General features: G+C 37.6%; 1 protein-coding gene across 1 annotated transcript in view; it reads right to left on the reverse strand.

The window, feature by feature from the left end:
* Positions 1-19,006, reverse strand: part of LOC104548411 (mannosyl-oligosaccharide 1,2-alpha-mannosidase IB-like) — a gene marked incomplete at its 3' end in the record, with an annotated part of 44,406 nt that extends 25,400 nt beyond the window's left edge. Inside the window, exons 1-2 of the mRNA XM_010194424.1 lie at positions 18,914-19,006; positions 1,636-1,754 (exon numbers count right to left, since the gene is read on the reverse strand). Coding sequence (XP_010192726.1) covers positions 1,636-1,743 — 108 coding nt within the window. The remainder of the gene's footprint in view (positions 1-1,635; positions 1,755-18,913) is intronic.
* Positions 19,007-20,631: the final 1,625 nt, after the last annotated feature.

Below are 20,631 nucleotides of genomic sequence, written 5' to 3' on the forward strand. Positions count from 1 at the left end.
ATAAGAGAGACTTTTCCTTTTATCCAGTCAAGTCACTACAAGGTACTCTTGACTCACCAATTAGCACACAGTTGAAATGAAATGTATGGGTACGTCTTTCCTTTCACATTATTTCTATGGCACATGCAGTTGTATCATGCATTTCGCTTGTATCCAAAATAAATGCATTTTACACATATCACTTATTTCAAAAAGATTATATGAATACTTTAAAGATTTCCTCAAATAGCACTGATGATTAGAAGTCTAAAGTTTGAATACTCTCAAATATAGGCTTTTAGTAAGAGACTTATTTTATTCACATACAGGAGATACAAAAAAAATCTCAACAAAGCAGCATGATTCCACTTAATACCTGTTAAAGTCATGAATCACACAAGCAATGGTACAGTGTAGAGCGAAACCAATGATTTCTATTTCCCAGTAAAAGAATCAAAGAGGAACAAATTTATGTATTTATTTATAAACTTCAAATCATATAAGGAAATTGCTCAAGTCTGGTGTATATATAAGACAACCCATTAACCTTCAGAAATGTTTTCTGCTACACAAGCTGTATTCGAATCCCAGTGGGTCATGTAAATTTCTTCCACCCAAATCCTAGATTAATTCTGCAAATTTATACTGAGATTGCCTTAGATCAGACAAAAGTTATGGAAGTATTTTAGTTCACCCTCATAATGGTGCTATTATGTCTACACAGCGATATATTTAGGGTCTTCAACTTTAGACTGAAAAATTATCTGGCACGAACTGAAAAAAGCAGAGTAGAATTTCTTTAATCTTCATCACACAGTCAATGTATAAAACAAAATGAAAAAACAAATAATTTCTGAGATGTAGGATAATATAAAACTAACAGTAAGCACCTGCTCAATTCTGACTGTATATCTACATTACATTTTGTGCATTACTGAATGAAAAATTATTTTTGGAAACACAGGGCAAGTCCAAGGATTGAAATACAAATTGCACCACAGAGACTATAACAGTCCCAAAATTAGTAATAACAACATTAATCAATAAAGATAAAATAAAGCCATTTCTTCCACTTAATGCTTCCAAACTCTGCACAGACGAAGAATGTCAGATGCTGTATGACCTATTGGAAAATCCTTGTGATAGATTCAGAACCTGTAGGCAAACTAAGACGACTCACGTGGCATTCTTCATGTTAAAACATCTTAGCCACATGGAAGAAGAGGAGATTGTATTGTTAAGTAATTTAGGCACTGCAGTTTGGAAGGGAAATTGTGTCTCTCTGCTCAGCTATTTCCAACTACTTTCAGCTAGTAAAGTCTCATCTTCCTGCATTTCTGAGGCTTCACTGGTTCTCATTGACCACTTTCCCTTTCTTCCATTAACCAATTATAATCAGTACTTGGAAAATACAATATATAGATGTAACTTTACTTGGAATTAAAGTGTGAAAGGGTTGGGATGAGTTTTGGTTTGCATGTTTTGGTTTGGGTTTTTTCCAAAATAAAGTTACAAACACAGAGAACTTCACTAAGGCTTACATCTTATGATTTGAATCATAAGTTTTTAAGTTCCAGCTGAAAGACCACTTCTCTCTCCCTTCAAGAGGGACACTGTGAAAAGAACTAGAGAAATATTAGAGCAAGCTCTACTCACCACACTGAAATCAAGGTTTTTGTCAATCCACTCTTGTCCTTCTCTGAATTCATCGTGAAGCCCCATGATATAAAGAGTGTCCAATGCATCTACTATGGTAGCACCCATTTGTGAGTTTCCTACATGTAAAAAGAAGAATTTCTATTACAAGTGATTATTTCATTACTTGTCTTAAACATTACAAGCATGAGAAAATAACCCAAGCTGTAGAAAAGCAAAGTTATTATAAAGATGACAGCACAAAGAATAACCAAAATGAGCAAGAAATTAGCTGCTACATAAGAGGATCACACTTCTCTTTCAAAGCATCACTCCCCTGGCACTGTTTGGCTCCTGGGGAGAAAGGAATACTAAATACAGGAAAAAAAACGCTTCTCATCTGCTTTTCTAACCTGAACATGAGCAACCGTACTTTGACACACACACACAAAAAAAAGACAGAAAGACATTCAGCTTCAAAAAGCTATTACAAATTCTAGGCCAAAAGTGTTAAAAAATAGCATATGCAAGATAAAGCTATCGGTATTTGCAGTAATGTCTTGCATTTCCCAACATTTACTACCGAAACGTTCCAAGTTTTGCAATTACAGAAGCTACCGAGTCACTGAAAGCATGGACTGAAAGCAGGGATGCCCTGGCTTGGCCTGACAGATAAAGCCCCAGCCCAAAAGATGTTCACTCACTGCCTGCAGGGACCCACACTATGGGCTGCTAATGGATCCCCCAGTCACCATTTAAAGTGGAGCATTTAAAGCCAAATAAAAGTCAATGGCCCTTTACACCGAAATGCCATACACTTGAAACAGCAACAATTTGGAGTTGATTTATGAATGACTCATCAGTTTGTACAAGGGAGACAGGATGAAGAGGTGGTGAGTCATTGCCGGTGTTAGCCTTGACGGCCTTAGGCCATCCCAACCTAAGCTACTGTCCGTAGTAGGCAAAGGTCTTTGTTTCCAGAGGAAAGCAAAAATTACCACGGGTTTATTTATTCTCATGGAGTGTATAAAACTTGCTACGCACTAAGAAAGTAGCTGAATTTCACTGTTCATACCAGTATTCTATAAAACAGTACAATAATTTTATGATTAGCAATTTAATGACAGTAGTCTCCTAACAAGTTAAGCCAATTTTATGTCTTTTAATGTGCTTTTCATCCATAATGAAATCTCTACAGCACAGTGTTCCTGCCTGGCTATTTCTATTAATTAATTTCTGATTTTCACCTGTTTAGATCTTTTTCCCCTCAAGTATAGCAATAGCTGAATGAAGCCACCAACCCACTGTATCTCTTTTACACACCTAAACGACTGATACTTACGCACAAACTTAACTCCATTTTCAGGGACTTCGTTACCCAAATAATAAAAATTAAACAAAACAGTCTCTATGGCAAAGTAATCGCCAACTAATTTCTTCAAAAAATAGCCATGCCTCTCTTTTAATTAAACTAGATATGGAAATCCTGAAGTCAGCAGTGTTTGTTAAGAATATACAAGCACAGATCAGGACACACTACCTTTTGCAAGATTAATTAAAAGAGATATCCTTTGACAAATTGGCCAACAGGCATACCTATAACTCTCAGGAAATGAATTCACCCTGGTGCATAAGTACTTCAAGGTTTAATGCCTTCAGTCAAATGACAAATTCCATCACTTGTGCTGAAGTGGAGGTCGCTTTGAGCAGAGCTAGAGCATGCACTTAACTTCGCACCTTTTCATAAGCATAATGTGACAGTTATCTAATTTATCACTTCAAAAATATGCAAATCAGACCATGACACAGGGTCTAGCTTCTATATTAGCTGACAAGGTATTTTTGACATAAAGTTGGAATGTGTTATACTGCTATAGCACTCAAAGTGATTTTCGTTTTTTTATTTAAATCACATTGATAATTTTTCAAATACACAAGGTGTTTGAACAAATAGGGATACATAGCCTTGGGAAATTGACAGCTCCTCTTGTAACAATATCAAAACATAAAAACCTTCTAACTTAAACACAATGATAACTGCATCACTAAGTAATCATATTCTGTAATTGGTACAGGGTGAGAATACATTGCATGGGGATGGATTAGTGTTGTCATCCTCCTCCCAACCCAGAAAGAGTTCAGACACCACTGTACTATCATCCACGGTTTTCTAGTTCTCAAAAGTACGTTCAAGTGCCCACAAGGAGGGGCAGCAGTATATTGGGCACAAGAATATCTATATTCCAGCTCTGCAGAAAATAGCCCCAAAAATCACACATTTTAACAAACTTTTTCATAGAGTTCTCTGGACAGATCCATGGAAGAAGGGCCATGGAAATGCAAAAGCCCATGATTCAATCCAATACACACATCCAGAGAGTAGAAAGGCCAGAACTGCTTGAATAGAGCTCTCTCTAGAATTGACCAAAAGTGTCCATGGTTTCCTAATGCATCCCATAGTGAATGAACAACAGGACTTCAAACACAGACAAGAAATTTACTTTCATCCTCAAGGTGTTAAAAGTGAGCCCTCAAGTCCATATATAGAAATCTCACCTAAACCAGTATCCCTCAGTAGTGACTAAACGACAACCTGTTTCACACAAAATCCTCCAGTGTTGTTTGCGGCCACACAAATAAATGCAGTCAGATAGAGCAAAACAGACTTGCTCTGCATTTTTGCCCCTAAGAATCAATTAAAGGCATAGGTTCATACTCCAAACTTTTGTCTGGGCCACACTCCACCCTACTGCCTTTTTGCCCCTTCCTCTCATCTTTCATGTCTGTCTTCCTAGACCCACAAACATTCAACAAAACATTACTGAGTAAAGCCCTTCTGCTCACATGTGCCTCTTCTTGAGATGCTGCTGATCAGTATGGTTAGAGTTTCTAGACTCCATGTGAGAGCTCAAGTATTTCTTACCATGGTCTCCTAAGGATACCAATTTGTTACCCAATCCATAATAAATTATTCCGTTTTCTTCTTTCTTATGAATAAGTAGGCTATTTCAACCAAATCTGGTTTCTTTTTCCTTTTTCTTCTAAAACATATGGTAACTAATCCTAACCACACCCCAGCACTTCTTCATTGAGGAAGACTTAGAAGGACAATCTATGTTTTTTAACACTTTCTGGTTGAACACATTTCCAAAAGTTCAAGAGACAAGAAGTCAATAGTTTGAAACATACTGACTACCAACTCTTCTCCCTTTAGTGTCAATCAGCACAAAGCAAGCTAATTCCCTCCTGCCAGGCATTGAGGGAGAAGACTCCAAAATGTAGAGTTCATACCCTACAGGGGTATGGCACCCTTGTGCATACAGGAATAGAGGACAGAGCTGGACATAAGGCAACACAGAGGAAAATACACTTAATGTAACACCTTGGCTGTCCCATATTGCAAGATAGGCGCAACTTAAATCCATTTGGTGGGCTGCACTAGGTTGAGTTAGAGTGTAAAATTAATTAATTGCTCTCAGCTTCCTTCTTGGAAGCCTATGGGGAGAAGATGTCATTCTTAATTTGTTCCTAAATAACAGCTTCTACTCAATTCTTCTGTACCTGCTGAGGTCCACAGCCAGAACAGTTGATGTTGTCACAGCAGTCCTCCTCAGTCTTAAAATGCACTGCACTACCAGCAAGGCAGTAGCTGAAATCTGAAGCAGGAAGAAACAGCAAGTATTCAAAGATCACTGGTCTACATTAGGGTCACCCATGGTGCTACAGGGAAAACCAGACTGCAATGGATAGGCATCCTCCTGACGTTGATACAAACCATTCAGTCCAAGACCACAAAGAAAAATAATTTTTCATTCATAATAGAGTATGGTTTTTTTTCCCTTTCACAACCATGCTAAGATTCATAAATTTTGCCCTAAAGGACAAGACAATAGTCTTCCTGGACTTAAAACTGCAGAAGGTGTAATTTGAAAAGTAATAAAGTAATTCTGAACAATGAGAGAACAGTTTAGAGGGGTATACGCTGCTTACTACCACCTCAACCAGCCTGGTCTGTTATTGTTCCAGAAACAGAGAGAGCAGCTGTCTCATTGTGGTGAAAAAGGCTTTAAAACAATTAAATTATAATAGAAAATGACTCCTCTCCTAGCTGAAGGCACTCCTCCCAGGGTCTGCCTCTGTTCAATACAAGGTTCAGTTGGTCATGTTGCATAAGGTAACTGATTCCAAAAGGGCTCAGTTTTACAAATGTTAGATTATTAGAAAGTTTCCTCTCCATATAATTATAGTTCTAGTTGATTGAGCTCCAAATTTAATGACGTTTGTCTAATGAATGCAGTGCTCATTATTCTAAATAAAACAGAACATCCATCATAAGCTAATGGAAGGAATTTAGCAATGAAATAGCTGCACTATTAACAAAATCGTGCACACTCTCATTAAGCGAGAGTATCATTCCAAAGGACTGCAAAACAGTAGTCAGATTTATATTTAGGTAGACTTCAGTTTCCTGAGATTAGACAAATAATTCCTTCACTTGACAGCACATAAATCTAGAGTCTGAAATATCCAGCAAATCATATGAGTAAGTTAAACAGCAGGGCCATTAAAAGAAAAATGGTCTTCCTATCTAAAATTCTTTCAGTATGCTGAAGCGCTAGAGGAAGAACAGTTTATTTATACCATTTCAAAGTCTCAGAAGAGACTATCAAAGCACATGGAGACAGACTGTTGTCATGCGTTTCATGACGAAAGGGATATGAAGAAAATAAATACCCCATTTCCATTGTAACGTAAGGATAAGTAAAGAGATTTAGAGAGTCTGATACCAGCTACAGGGTTGCTTAGTGTATTTATTATGTGGAAGCAGAAGAGTAGTGAAGCAGTGAAGTACTACAGAAAATACGTGAACTAGCATTGACCAATTACCACCAGAGAAGATTATGAAAATCTGAGACACAGCCTCCCTATGTAAATAATGAACAAGATGACAAATTAAAACTCTATGCCAGAAAACTTAAGTCATGCACTCAGAGTTGAAAAGTAATCATCAGACAGGTGTGTCACAGAAACTTTGATTATTTGACATGTTGCCCTTATCTTCAACAGGTATACACCACACATGAATCTCACTACTGCTTCTGAAAAACACTTCCATGGGGGCTTTCAGTAGTCTGAGTTGAGGGCTGAGCAGATGCACTGGGTCTGGTTAGAGCCGAGTTAATTTTCTTCACAGCAGCCATTATGGTGCTATGTTTTGGATTTGTGACTAAAACAGTGTTGATACACTCCAGTGTTTTGGCTATTGCTGAGAAGTGCTTGCACAGCACTAAGGATTTCACTTCCCCCACCTACCCACTCTGTCCTCTAATAGTGAATAAGCCAGGGGTCAACAAGAGGCTGGGAGGGGGGACAGCCATGAGAGCTGACCCAAACTGACCAAAGTGATACTCCATACCATATAACACGGGGATGTAGCCATTCTTACCCTTCTACCTTATGCTGTGACTGAGAAGGAAAAGTTTTATTATTAGGCAGAAGAGACAGCAGATCAAAGACCCAGAAGTGGGATGCTCATCAGTGCCTTTAAAATCACGGTAGTTTTATTATTTCCTAAACCAGTGGAAAAAAAACAACAGGGGAATTTAATAGAAACTCTTATTCTTGTTTCCAAGGCCAGCCCTGCATATACCACCACCAGTCATGCTTTGAGAAAAGCTAAAGGAACCTGCAAGATTGAGAAAAAACAAGCAGTTGGATATAGTAAAAGCTTTTGGGCTGTTATTGAGGACAACTGCCTCTATACCATACAAATAGCAAATAGAGAATCATAGAATGGTTTGGTTGGAGACGACCTTAAAGGCATCCCCTTGGGAGGGGGACATCCCACCAAATCAGGTTGCTCAAAGCCCATCCAACCTGGCCTTGAACACTTCCAGGGAGAAGAAGTTTGCCTTCCATGACTTGGGTGATACCTGCATGTCAAGGCATCCCTGCTATGGAAATATGTTATTTTACACCCCAGAAAGTCAACTTCTCTTCATTAGCATTAGAAAGCTAGAATCTACGGTTAGTTACGCATAGAGACTAGAGATCTAGATGAAAGGAAATGGCTTTCATTCTTAAAACAGCAGAACCAATGGGATGATCCCACTGATGGACAGAACCATAAGATACAGATAGATCTTGTGTGCCAGAAATAGTTTTCATCTCATAGGCACTCACATCCAGTTCTTGGGTTTTTTTCAGGGCCCTGGACAAACATAATTTACTGGAAGCAGAACATGCTCCTACTGGTGCAGAACACCTTTGATTACTGCTGTGTTTAATTGGAGGTGTGGGGAGGGGATCCATTTGCAAAAGGAATCTGAGAGAACCGAAGTCTCAAAGGATAATTCAACTTAATATCCTAGTTAAATTTCTGCTCTGGCAGGCGATCTGAACTTCAGAGTGGTCCAGCACTACTGGCAGAGTAACCCCACAATTCATGTGTACCCAAGCATAGAGCAGATCCTCCTTATTCCATAGCAATGATCCCAGAAACAAGAGATGTAAAGCCTCCTCAAGGCATTACACCCTGACACACTTTAACCTGAAAGATTCGTTATTTTTCACATAGGCAGATTTCTTAATCACTAGCAACAGAGCTAAAATGCTTCGTTGATAAACTCAGCCTGACATTAAATACAGAGTTATGATGGTCTCAAAAAAATAAATATTCTTGTTATTGATATTCCTGCCTGGCCAGCTTCAGAATGGCTGAAAAATGCAGCCGAGGCTGATCTACAGAAAGTATAGCAATTTCTACTCAAAAAGATTCAAAAACTCAAGTTTTCAGACTGTAGCAAAAGGATTTCTTAACATGATAGACAATTACAGACCTGGTAGAAACATATGTAACATGAAAATTAAAAGCAAACAATTACCAACTCAGTTTTCTGTATCTCTAATGAGGCTTTGGCAATAAAGCTGCCACTACTGAAGCATACTACTCGTAAAATATCTGAATGACTCACAAGGAAAAAGATAATGTTTAAGGAAATTAATTAAACTTTTTAAAACAGATTTAAATTCCATTGTGAAATCAAGTGCCTCAAAATTAGTCAATGAAACCATACATTTCATACAAAACTGCAATGTATTATTTCAGCTCAGACATAAAATGCAATGAGTAAGCCTTTAAGTACCCATGAAGAAACCAATTGCCTTTAAGATTTTAGGCTAATTAAAAAAGTAGAACAAAAACCCTAAGCATGTTGATTGCTTAGTTCTATTAAATCGCTAATAATAGACAACATGAAAAGGAGTTCCTAATCTTTGGTACCAGAGAGTATTTTAGCATATAAATAACATTAAATAATCAACTGTAATGCTGTCCTTAATTTTATAAATGAGGGACTAATAGGAGTGAAACATTTTAGTGTATGCTACTCTTTGTTCTTAAAATCTATTTAATAGTAGACCTGCAGGTAGATGTTACTAATCAACAAACTGCTGCTTAAATAGCTATGTCCTTAAGACTCAAATTTTAAAAATTTGTCTAAGAATTTATCCTTGAGTAAACCTTCCTCTTCTCTGTTCTTCACTTGATTGCTTTACTTTGCTCTCCAACTAAATCCTGTGCGGCCCTTCAGCTTCACTCAGAATTCATACAAGCAAGAGTTGAATGCAGACTCAAAGTAGTACAAAGCCTGGATGTCCTCAAAACTAAATCTGAAAGGGGCTTAGCATATTAATATCAGGCTGGTTCAATTTTCTACCTTTCTTCCAGTTGTCTTTTTTTTCCCCTTAGTTTGTTTAACAAAAACTGAAAACACTGTTCTTAATTCCAAATTCAAAACTGAATTAGTGTAGATAGGAGGAGGAAAGAAGCACACCACAATATAGTGGAAGGCTAACACCAAGTGATAACTGAAAGGCTGCAACGTCACGAGAGAAAGATTAGAATAAGCTTCAGAATAGGAAAGAAAGGAGGGAGAGGAGATGGCATTAAATCGAGTGGAAAGGAAAGGACAGTAGTGTATCAGAAAGGAGGGAAGAATAATGGGTGAAAAGTGAATGGTGATGGCAATCAGCTAACACAGGAAACAATAAAATCTAACCAAAAATACAGATCTGGAGCAACTTCATTTTGAGAAATCAGGAGGTGGAAGATTGAAGGGAATAGTACCTGAGAATGATGGCTCAGAAGTAGGCAGAACCTCAATACAGGCAGCAGCCAGTTAAACCCAGCAGCAAGCAAAGCAAGATTAATATTTGGCAGTAAATAAGAGAGCAAAATGTCATTTGGACTTGAGTATGGTTGTGTGACCTGAGTGCAAAAATCTTAAGTATGAAGAAAGCTAAGTACTTATCTTCCAAGACAGTAAAGATATAATTTCTTACAGACAATTTAAGCTAAACTACTTTGTCAGCTGTGTAGCAAGAAAAGCATCACCAAAAAAACGCACTTCTAGCAGCCATCATATCACAAGCTTTTCCATCTTTAGATAAAAGCTTGGGCCACTTCCACACATTTTACCACATTCTAAATTCTCCTTAAGACAGCAGAAGAGGAGCTGATTTCAGTGTGGTAGCCCTTGAATGTCATTAGAACAGTCCAAAACTGGAGTGAACAATATTAGTGTATTAGGCACAAGCACAGTGCTGCACTCGCATGGTCGAGCTTCTCCTGAATTACAGCTGCTTTGTAGCTGGCTTCAGATGACAGCAAAGCACACGTGCATCTGTCTCCCACTTTGCACGCATGTCCATGTTATTGTCCTTACCATATTCAGTTTAAGAGCTCAGTATGCTAATCCTTATTTAGTTGTCATGCCTATTTACTTAATATTTTAGCACAGTTCAAGACAGACAGCATAGCCTTAATTTCATTTCCTTATTACACACTGTTCTTAATTCCAAATAAGAAACAAGTTTAAATTCGGGAACAGTATTTCCACAACCTAAATAATTCCCAAATCAAAACAAAAGTCCAAAGATTCCCAATGGGGAATAAATATATATACTTTTTTTTTCCCCTTAGAGCAAACCATCTGTTTTATAAGACAAAAACAGGAGAGAACGCTACTAGAGAGAATAAAAATTCTCAGTTTGAGCTTGAGACATGAACATAAGGCAGGTTACAGAAACAAGGTGTATTTATCTAATTCCACTTTATATGATGAGATGCACAGATGGATTTTTTTTTTTAAAGGCAGAATTTTCAATATTCTGAATAATGCCATAGATTTAACATCATCAGTTCAGAAACGTAAAAATGTTACTCAGAACAACTGACCTAAATGCGTTGTACAAGAGCTAACACAGACTGGGCAAGAAGACTTCAGTGGGAATATTGTATTATTAAATGAAGAACAGAAAACAACAGTTGCTTATGGTGAATTTTCCCGATACACATAGGTACACTCGTAACAGTTTGATGAAATAGCAGTAACATTCAAAAAGTATCCTTAGGTAACCACAGTTGTCTTCATCTATGGCACCAGTACTGTGAAACAGTTAACAGGGAATACACAGCCAGATTGCATCCTCCCTGCATGCATTTGCAAGTTTTGCAGAACAACCTTAGTCTGAATAAGCATCATGCCTATTGCAGTGAAGCAATAGTATCTACAAAACACTATTTGCCCAATTATCAGCATGAGAGGACAGCTTTAAACTAGATCAACTGAAGAAAAGTCTGAAATTTTTGTAAAAGGAAGCCCTACCTTAGCAACAATTTTAGTTTAAGAGGTGAACTTGCAAAGAATATATGCAGAAGGTCTATAAGAACATCCCTTAACAAAGGCTCTTAAGAAAACTAACCTGCCACAGGATAAGAGAAAATTGTTCTCACACTGATGAATAATTGTTTAAAAGCTAAGAAATGAGATGAGTGTAAATAATCAACTACCACTGTGAAGCGAAGCCACCTGTGACATCCTACAGAGATGACTGCAGGAGCACATGCTTATTTATTACATCATGTGGAAATATTTATAAATTTAATATTTATAAATAATTGTTTATAAATAAGAATACCATACATAATGAATGAAGATTTTGAAAAGGAATGCTACCACAGAGTAAGCTTCTAGACTCCATAGGAGCCTAAAAGATGTAAAATAAAATTATTAGGAAAGGAACTTGAAAAGACACAAAAAATGAGATAATAAAACAATGTATAGGATATGAGAAGTGTATGAGAAATGGCTTAACAGACCAAGAATCTCCATGAAAGACAGATATAAAACTGAAGGTCATGTGCAGTTCTACAAGCTCATGAATGGCAAGGAAGAAAAGCAATGGGTCGTTTTTTTCCAATACCAAAACTAGTCACCTAGGACAGTGAGCAGACTTCAGAAGTTTTCTGCAAAATATAGAATCAAAGTATGGAACCACTTGTAGTGGGATATAGTGGGCGCTCTTAAGATGCACAGACTCAAAAGCAGACTGCACAAAACCACAGAACAGTAAATTAAAAGTGATAAAATAAAACTTGCCATCTTTGTCCAAAGAAGCACTACCACTGCACCAACTTTTGTAAGCCTGGAGAAAACTCTGAGAAACACACACTCACTACAGGCTTTTCCTGCTCTTACATTTCTTCCCCAGGTACCTGCCATGAGCAATTTTTGGAGGATGAGTAATGATCATGTTAGGTCTTTTGTCCAACTTGAAGGAACTTTTCTTGTGTTATCAGAACACTGTTCTAATTCCAAATTCAACCAGTAACTCTTGAGACTTACATTCACTCTTAAAATTTTAATCTTTCCAAAACCTGTGTTACTGGCCAAAAAACATATACATTAAATGTACATATAATACTCAACATTGTCTCAGTGTAGTTACTCATCACTGGTTTTGCAGAAGACACAGCTGCATAGGCCTGTCCTAACGCCAGTTTAATTTACTTTAATATTGAATAGAACACAAAATACAGAGATTGGCCTGAAATTTGTATCATTAAATTACCTCTTTAAGAGTTACCATGAATTAATTTTCTTCCTCCTTTCATTTGTCACAGAAAAAGGCAATGATAGGTAGGTTACTTGTGCACATACAGTTCAGATAAAAACTACTGCTCACCATGTGGTCTTTTTCCACGAAAACAAGTCAAGAATATATTTCTTTGCATACGTATATCTAGTATTCTTTTTTCATTTTCATTTATCCTCCACATAGATTCAGAGTCTGAACACACGCACAGAAAAAGGATGCTGAGCAGAAGTTGTTTCGCCTGTCTCTTCATTAGGATCTTACAATGAGAAGATATCAGAAGCTTTTAGCCATATTTTCAAAATGTCATCCCTCAGACTTAACTTTAGGGTACATCTAGTTTCTACCCAGCAAAAGTGTTCGTCTCAACAGAGTTTATAAATTTGCAGGTTATTTGGCAACCAAAAAGAAAAAAAATCCAGAAAAACAAAAGGCCCAGGAAATCTGGCACCCTTGACACTCAATTATGTGAGCTTTCGAAGTAAATGACAACTAATCTCAGCTTAGGTAGTCCAATAACTTAGGATCACAGACGACAAAAATGTTTAATAAATTAATGAATAACAGTTTAATAATTTAAACTATTTAAATAGCTTAATAATTTACTTTCTAAAAAAAAAATCTGTTAAAGCATTTTCTTGCAGTGCTTACAAGAAGTGTTCCACCTCTTGTTTTCTAGACCACAAACTGGACAAAGAAATCATATTACTCTCCCAGGCTCTACTCTACTTGCGAAAGCTATTAGAAAAACAGACTCCTCTGCCTGACTCAGCTCCTTCTCACAACAGCCTCACGCCCTTGCAGTCTGACGAATGCATTTTCTCCGCCGGGCCTGGGAGCATCGCCGCTCCTGCTCCCCGGCACAGCAGAGAAATGCACTATCAGATCTCCATTGCTTGGCAACGCAGGGAGCTGCAGCAGGAGCTTCCCACGCTGCGGCAGTGGGCAGTTGGCAGCTGGCTCAGCAACTCTTTCCAGGGCCACAGAGGTTCATCAGCGATGCTGGCAGGAGGAGGCTGAGCCAGGCTGTGCAGCCAGCCCAGCCAGGCAACAGGACACACTCAACAAAGTGATAGAAACCAAGTAGCGCACTGGAGTTTAAAAAAATTCAGCTCACTACATGTCCCATGTGAACCCTTCCTTTGGACACATCTTGCTCGTTAACCAACATGCATCTCAACATCTCTTTCATCATTACATTGATGACACTGAAAGTGCCAGACAAAAATCTCTCAAAAAAAGAGATAACAGCTATATTTGGTCATGTCTTAGGGAAGAGATATGGCACTGCATTACTGCCTTGAGGCTCTACTAGGTAATACAAATGCAACCACAATATGACTTTCACTGGCAATTTTCCTCTCAGAAGACATTAACCCAAGACAGAGCCAGCAGACATCTCATTTGCATGGCATGTGAGATGAGCGAACAGGAGAGGCATGAAAGCACTATAGGTGAGTGAGTTCTAGTGTGGAAAAAATACAAAATAGTAATTTCATTAAATCTTTGCACACGAGAATAGTCATGTCTGCATGCAAGCATCTACAACTTCAAAACTCCAGTGTTATTACTTCATAAAGGTCTTTTTATACCCTTCAAAACACATCTAGACATATATACATTATCAGATCATCTTCACATAATGCAGTTATTCTAGACAGAATATCTCCAAATGCAAGGTTTAGAAATGCACTGCTAATAATATCAGTAGTTCACAATTTTGCAAGAGGTCGTATCATTACTTTGTCATGTACTTGTTACCTGATAAACTGCACATATTCACTTTATTCTTAGTTAACATTACCAACAAAAAAAAAACCAACCCAAAACTGACCACAAATTTCAGAATTCTAATCTCAGAAAGCATCAGGTATGATGACCAGCCATGATTTCTAGTTTTTGCTAAGCCCAGAAGACTTTCTGAAGTACGGCCCAGCATTTGTCATGCTTCTTACCTTACATGCATCAATTTTCGTCAGCCTTTTCTCTTCACCTTTTGTGTTCTAGTGAGAACTTGACCCAAATCCCATAGAACCGCACCTCTGCAATAATGCCCTGTGGCTGTCATCAGATTATTCCAGCAATCTAAACAGACTAACTTTTTTTTTTAGCTTAGGCACTACAACCACCAGCAGAGCTGCAAATAAGAATTTAAACCGCGAAGAGAAATTACATCTCTCTGCTGTACTTTCTCCTTGCCTTATAATTTATTTTATCTTGTATGATAGGAATAAATAAATTTTGAGATTACCAGTCCTTTCAAAAACAGGCAACTTTTACAAAGATAGCAGCAAGTTATCACCCTGTTTCACCAACACTGAACCTATAAAGGTTTGGTTCCTGTCATCTAAATGTAAATGTCTTTAAAAGCTCAACCAATTTCCAGTCATACTTTCCCAAAGCAGCATCATGCTACTAATGCCGTGACCCAGCTGTTGAAGAGGTACTGTTAAAGATTTTAACTACTGACTGACCACACAGTTTTATAGGTAACACTTTCAGCAGGCTCTCTTTTACAATTTACAGTCACTAGGTCCGACAGCTCGAAAAGACTGGCAAGAGTTTTGAGATGTAGGTCAATTAATGCAACACCAGCAGGTTTTGTTATAAACGTCTAAATAATAATTAGGGCAGCCAACAAATGTTCTTGCTGGCACACTTCAGTGAGGCACAGACCATCTTGCTTTAAATCACTCTTCCTTATTTTTTTTAATGACTTCATTTAAAGACTTGTGAGAGCAAAGAAGGCCACCTCCTCTCCTCTTCTCTGACCCCTGCCCGAATCCTGCTAGATCTTGCGATGCTGGGAACACTGATGTTCCTCTTGGCACAGATACATACTGCTTCAAAGGGAAAAGGGGAGTCCAACAGGGAAGATTAATTGGCTTATTTGTCTTCTAAATTGAATCGTGTTTACCTCACTTGAGAGTTATCAGTAAATCTGATTTCCCAAAGATTCATGCAAAGGGTTGCAGTGTCAACCAGCGATAACATCTCCTTGCTGATTCTCACAGAAGTGCTATGAATTGAAATGGAACTACAACAGACTGCAGTAATGGAAGAAAATAGTTTGGGTCAAATCATCTTTGAGATGAATAATAAAAACAGGTTTTGCAGAGCAGCTTTTTATTAGAAATAGCATCAGATTTCAAAAAGAATTATGTAATGCTTCTATGAAGGCAAATACTACTGGAAATGGCAGCATTATGGGTAACAGAGACTGGTAAAGTACCAGCAATAACAACATAGCCTAGACAGCTAGTCCAGTACAAGGACCAATTTTTCTCTCTCCCTACACATCAACCACCCACCAAATCAACAATAGCTGATTCTATTCTAGATTTGGAATATACTGAAGACTATATACACTTCAGAAAAACTTTTCATATGAAATAGCCTTGAACAGAGCAATCATAACATAATTTGGCTAAAAATTAAATGGCACAAAACAGCATATGGGTTTTAAAAGGCCAACACTTAGGGAATTGGCTGCTACAGTTGGCTGGAATAAGATGATCAGAAACTTGAATGTGGAGAAAGCCTACAATTTCTTTCAGACAGCAAGGTCAAAACTCCAAAGAATAAGCACTGCAAGGAGGAAAAAAAAGTAGAAATCCTCTTGGAAAGAAAAGACTATACTGAAACGAATTCAAAATTGCCTAAAATTGTTTCAGTCACATTAAAAACAAACGTCAGAAAAATGTTTTCCTGCCACATAAAGAAAAAAACCTCACATCATAGAGTCTGGGTTACACACCAAAACTGGTTTACAATTATACTTGGCATGTAAATTCAACAGCAAAACTACATGATCATACAGGTGAACATTTTGACTATCAGACCCAACTTCATTAGCTGGAAAAAATGCAAAGGAAAGCCATGAATTAGAGAGAACATACAACTAAATCACAAGAAGCTTCAGAGAGAATTTTCTAGTAGGAATGAAAGAGGTGCCAGTGTACAAAGCAGCAAAGAGAAGTTATCTGAGAATACTGCACAGCACTGTCCAGGAACCCCAAAAACATCTGTCTGTCTGTCATGGCAGAAGCCTGTTGCTCAGGTCTTCCCTTCAGCCTCTCGCTCTCCTCCTGCACTGGGCTCAGTGCTGGTTGTGCCTTAAATTCTTCCATTTCACTCTCCAAACTCCTCAGCCGGTCCAGACGCTTTTTTCTCCTAAGCATGCTAACTTGCTCATCTTCCTGCCCCCTCCAACAACTCCTTCTGACCCAGTCATTTTCTTTATAAAAGGAATATAAAGTAGTAAAGCAATATCAACTTTCACATCATACTGAAGCATAAGAAACCAGGTTCCAGTGCATGACCAAAAGCCATCATCAATGCCAAGCTTCAAGTGGTTTCCTTGCTGTAAAGGTGAAGAGTCCTTACTGCAGAAAGGGCTAGTATAGAAGCTGAAATTATTCTCCTATGGATTTAAACAGGGTTCTATGTGCTGCAGTTTTGGGCAAAAGGGTTTATTTGTGGGTGGGGGTTTTTTTGTTGGTTTGTTTGGGTTTAAGTATTGCAATTGCTGGGAAGTATTGCAATTCCATTGCTGGGAGCAGGGGAGGAGAGCAGTGTGGCTAGTTAAAATTCTCCTCTCTCCTCCATGTCCAGCACTTATTTAAGGTTGAAGTTCATCGTGCAAATAAATTTGATGAAAAATTGTTTGGATATAAAGAAAATCACTTGATTACTTGGTAAGATGAAAACAATTTCAAGACAGATTGGGAAAAGGGACAGAGTAAAAATCAGAAATCCCTTTAAGTATTACAATACTTTTGAAACAAGTCCTTTGACTCTTCTTTTGCAATGTGCTTCCACTGGGAGTTTACTTTTCCCTATGAAAACAAAAAGCTAAACAAATTTTGATTTAAGACAAAATAATTTATTCTGGGTTCAGACACTAAACACACAGAAAACCAGACACTTACACAACCCTAATCTGTATTTCCGTCATCCACAAGAAACAAATTCAAGGTTTAAAGCAAGATAAATAAAACAAATATCAATTACAATAAAAACCAACCTTTTGCAAAGTCATTAGCCAATTGCCTTACAATAAAAGCCAATAACATCTTGATTTCAGGCAAGCTATTATAGCCAGTACTAACATACTTAAGGTATACACAGTATATTCACACTCATTCTTGATGTAAAAAATGGTTATGATAAATTTGTACCTTCTTCAGATATCAAGGTGGATGAACACATTACGAAACTCTGAACAGAATTCAAAAGATCCTTCCCAGTGTCAGAGCAGCTCTCTTGCACGTGTTTCAAAATAAATGCATGAACTTCATGGCTCTGTTACCTTAGGTGCTGTGCATTCTGAACCAATACAGGTTTAACCTCAATCACTAACACCAAGGTTATGTGTTTTGCTATACCAGAGGATGAACCTAGAGAACCTCCAGGGCTCAGTCCTCAACAGTTACAACCAGGTGTTTTTTGAACCATCAGTCCTACAGAACTGGGGACAGAAAATTAATTCCTTCCTGGTTCAAGTACCAATAATATGCTTGTCACTTTCCAATCACTGTTCTACTTACTCTGTCCCAGTGCATTTACACCAGAACAGCCACACAGCTGCAGATCACTGACATTTTAAGAAAGAAAAGCCATCTAGTCTGATCACACAAATGCAACACAAGGCTATTCGATTTCTTGCCCTTTACCTTCCTCATGCTTCATACTATTCGAGATGCCATTCATAACACTCATTCACACTCCATTGCTCAAATATTCTCAGTCCATCCCAAGAATTTCTTCAAAACTTACCCCTACACTCAAACTTCTGTATTTGAATGTTGTTTTTTTCCCTTTCATTCTAGTCTACAGATTCAGAACCGACAAGTCACACATCAAGTAACAATGTCACTTTCACCTCACCCAGATCTTTTTTTTAAAAGCTACTTTAAGTTTCACCTTGATACTACCAGTTTTTTGGCATCTTGCACTTGCATTTTATCTTGTATCACATTCTCGTGGAATTAAACACAAAGATCCAAACAAGGTGAGATTGTTTTTTTAAAAAACAAATTTATATCATTACTTCTCAAAATATCACTGCATTGTAGCTTTTATCTATATATATACACACACACACACACATATACATGAAGTAACAGTGCACAAAGACACAGCTTAGCTTTTGCAACAGAAAGAACACATTCCTCCCCAAAAGATAGTTTAGTAATGTATTGAAGTACCATTGAAATAATGGATGCACTTCTGTCATCCACACTTCAAAAGATTTATATTAAAACAGAATTTGCTAGGAAGTTCGGGTAGAATTTCAAAGAGGATAGCATGGTCAGAAGTATGAAAACAAACAAATAAAACAACAGAAAATACAGCCTACCAAATATGTTGGTGGAATGTCCTTTCCGGGCAATTGGTTTGAGCTCATTATGTCCCCATCCATATTGCCTATAATTGTCCCAGGCATGCTTCATCATCTAAGAGACAGAAAAAATAGGATATGATTACATTATGAAACTACTTTGTACAAATACAATATTTTACTTATTATTTGAGTCTTCATCTTTCACAGTCGTCCCAGTACACTGATAATGACTTCGCCACTATTTTGGTCTGTTACAGAAATCATACTATACAACACAAATACATTTGGAAACAACTTCAAGCCTATTTGACTTGAGCTATAGAGTCTAATGCTCTGCATTAGGTCATTTTCTTGTTCTTTCTCTCTTTTCCTTAAATGTCACAGACATTTAAGAATTTAAGCATAAGGAATGCATTTAAGCAAAAATAATTTTGAAAAATACTGGCTAACATGTACAACACTAACTAAAGGAAATATCTACCAATATCTAAAGTATAAAAGGGATTTATTTACATTGGTGCATCCAAGTATGCACCAACTAAACAATTTTGCAAAAGGCATAATGATTTTTTTTTATTAGCAACACCTACGTGCCTAAGATATACTGTTAAACAGCCTCTAACAAAAGAAATGCTAAAAGCTTTGCTCTTTAGAAAGCATAATGAATGAAGCAGTATAAAATCATTAATATTTGCTCCACAAGACATTCTCAACTATTTTTGATAGCTATTTCCACCACCTAGCAAGCAAACTACATTTAAAAAACAAAAGGTCTTGTCAACCCATAAGTATTAGTTGTGCGCATTAGCCGTCAAGCAGTGCTTTTATGAATTTGCTAAAACTTTTCATATTCCTTGCTTGTTGGTATACAGCAGAAATTCAGCAGCTACCAAACCGCAAAGCAAATGCAGTTTTTAAAAAAATCAAATATTCGTTACCTAAACAGGTCAAAGCAAGTAACAAGAAGAATTCAGATTCAAAAAAACCTCTCTGCCTCAGACACAAAAACTGTTAGGAACAAACCTGTTCTAAAACAGCCATGTGGCTGTATCCACAACACTATACATATTTTAGTTTTACAGTGCATCTTAAAAATGGTATTAAAACATTTAACATTAACAAAAACCCCAAGAAAATGTATAAGGCTTAAAACATGATCTCCAGAAGACTGAGAAATGCTCTCTAAGAGGAGAAACTATGCTCAGGTAACTAACAGACCCAAGCTAACCCTTTAATAAACTGATTATCAGGGCAAGTAAAGCTTTCACTGCCATTTGCAAGACTGTGGTTTTCTTATTTAATCAGTCCCCATGCTCATAGAAAACAAGAGGGAACAAGCAGATGCTGGCTGAAAAGCATGTGACCAGTTGCCTGACCAGCACTACCTCACTTAGAAAGAAGCAGCTCTCCTCTCTTACCAAGTTGAGGATTTAGTGGAAGTCAGTGTTCAGTAATCCCAAACCTTTCAAACGGCATCTAAATTGCCTGCTGAGACATGCAAAACAAAGTCCCTGTCTCCCTACAAATGCCAAGAAATCCCTGTCCAACCTACGCAGCTGTAATTCCTTTGAATGAACAACTCCCTCCACATTTCCCATGGCTCAGTTAAGTCATGCCCAGACAATAAATCGGATCCACAGCAAAGGTACACACACAGGCCCAGAAGCTGGGAAGCACTTCTGTGTTAAACTGGCATCAACCTAGACACAGACATGCCTCTCAAGGTGCCAGAG

The sequence above is a fragment of the Mesitornis unicolor genome, unplaced genomic scaffold (assembly GCF_000695765.1).
Source record: "Mesitornis unicolor isolate BGI_N332 unplaced genomic scaffold, ASM69576v1 scaffold22281, whole genome shotgun sequence".
NCBI classification, from domain to species: domain Eukaryota; kingdom Metazoa; phylum Chordata; class Aves; order Mesitornithiformes; family Mesitornithidae; genus Mesitornis; species Mesitornis unicolor.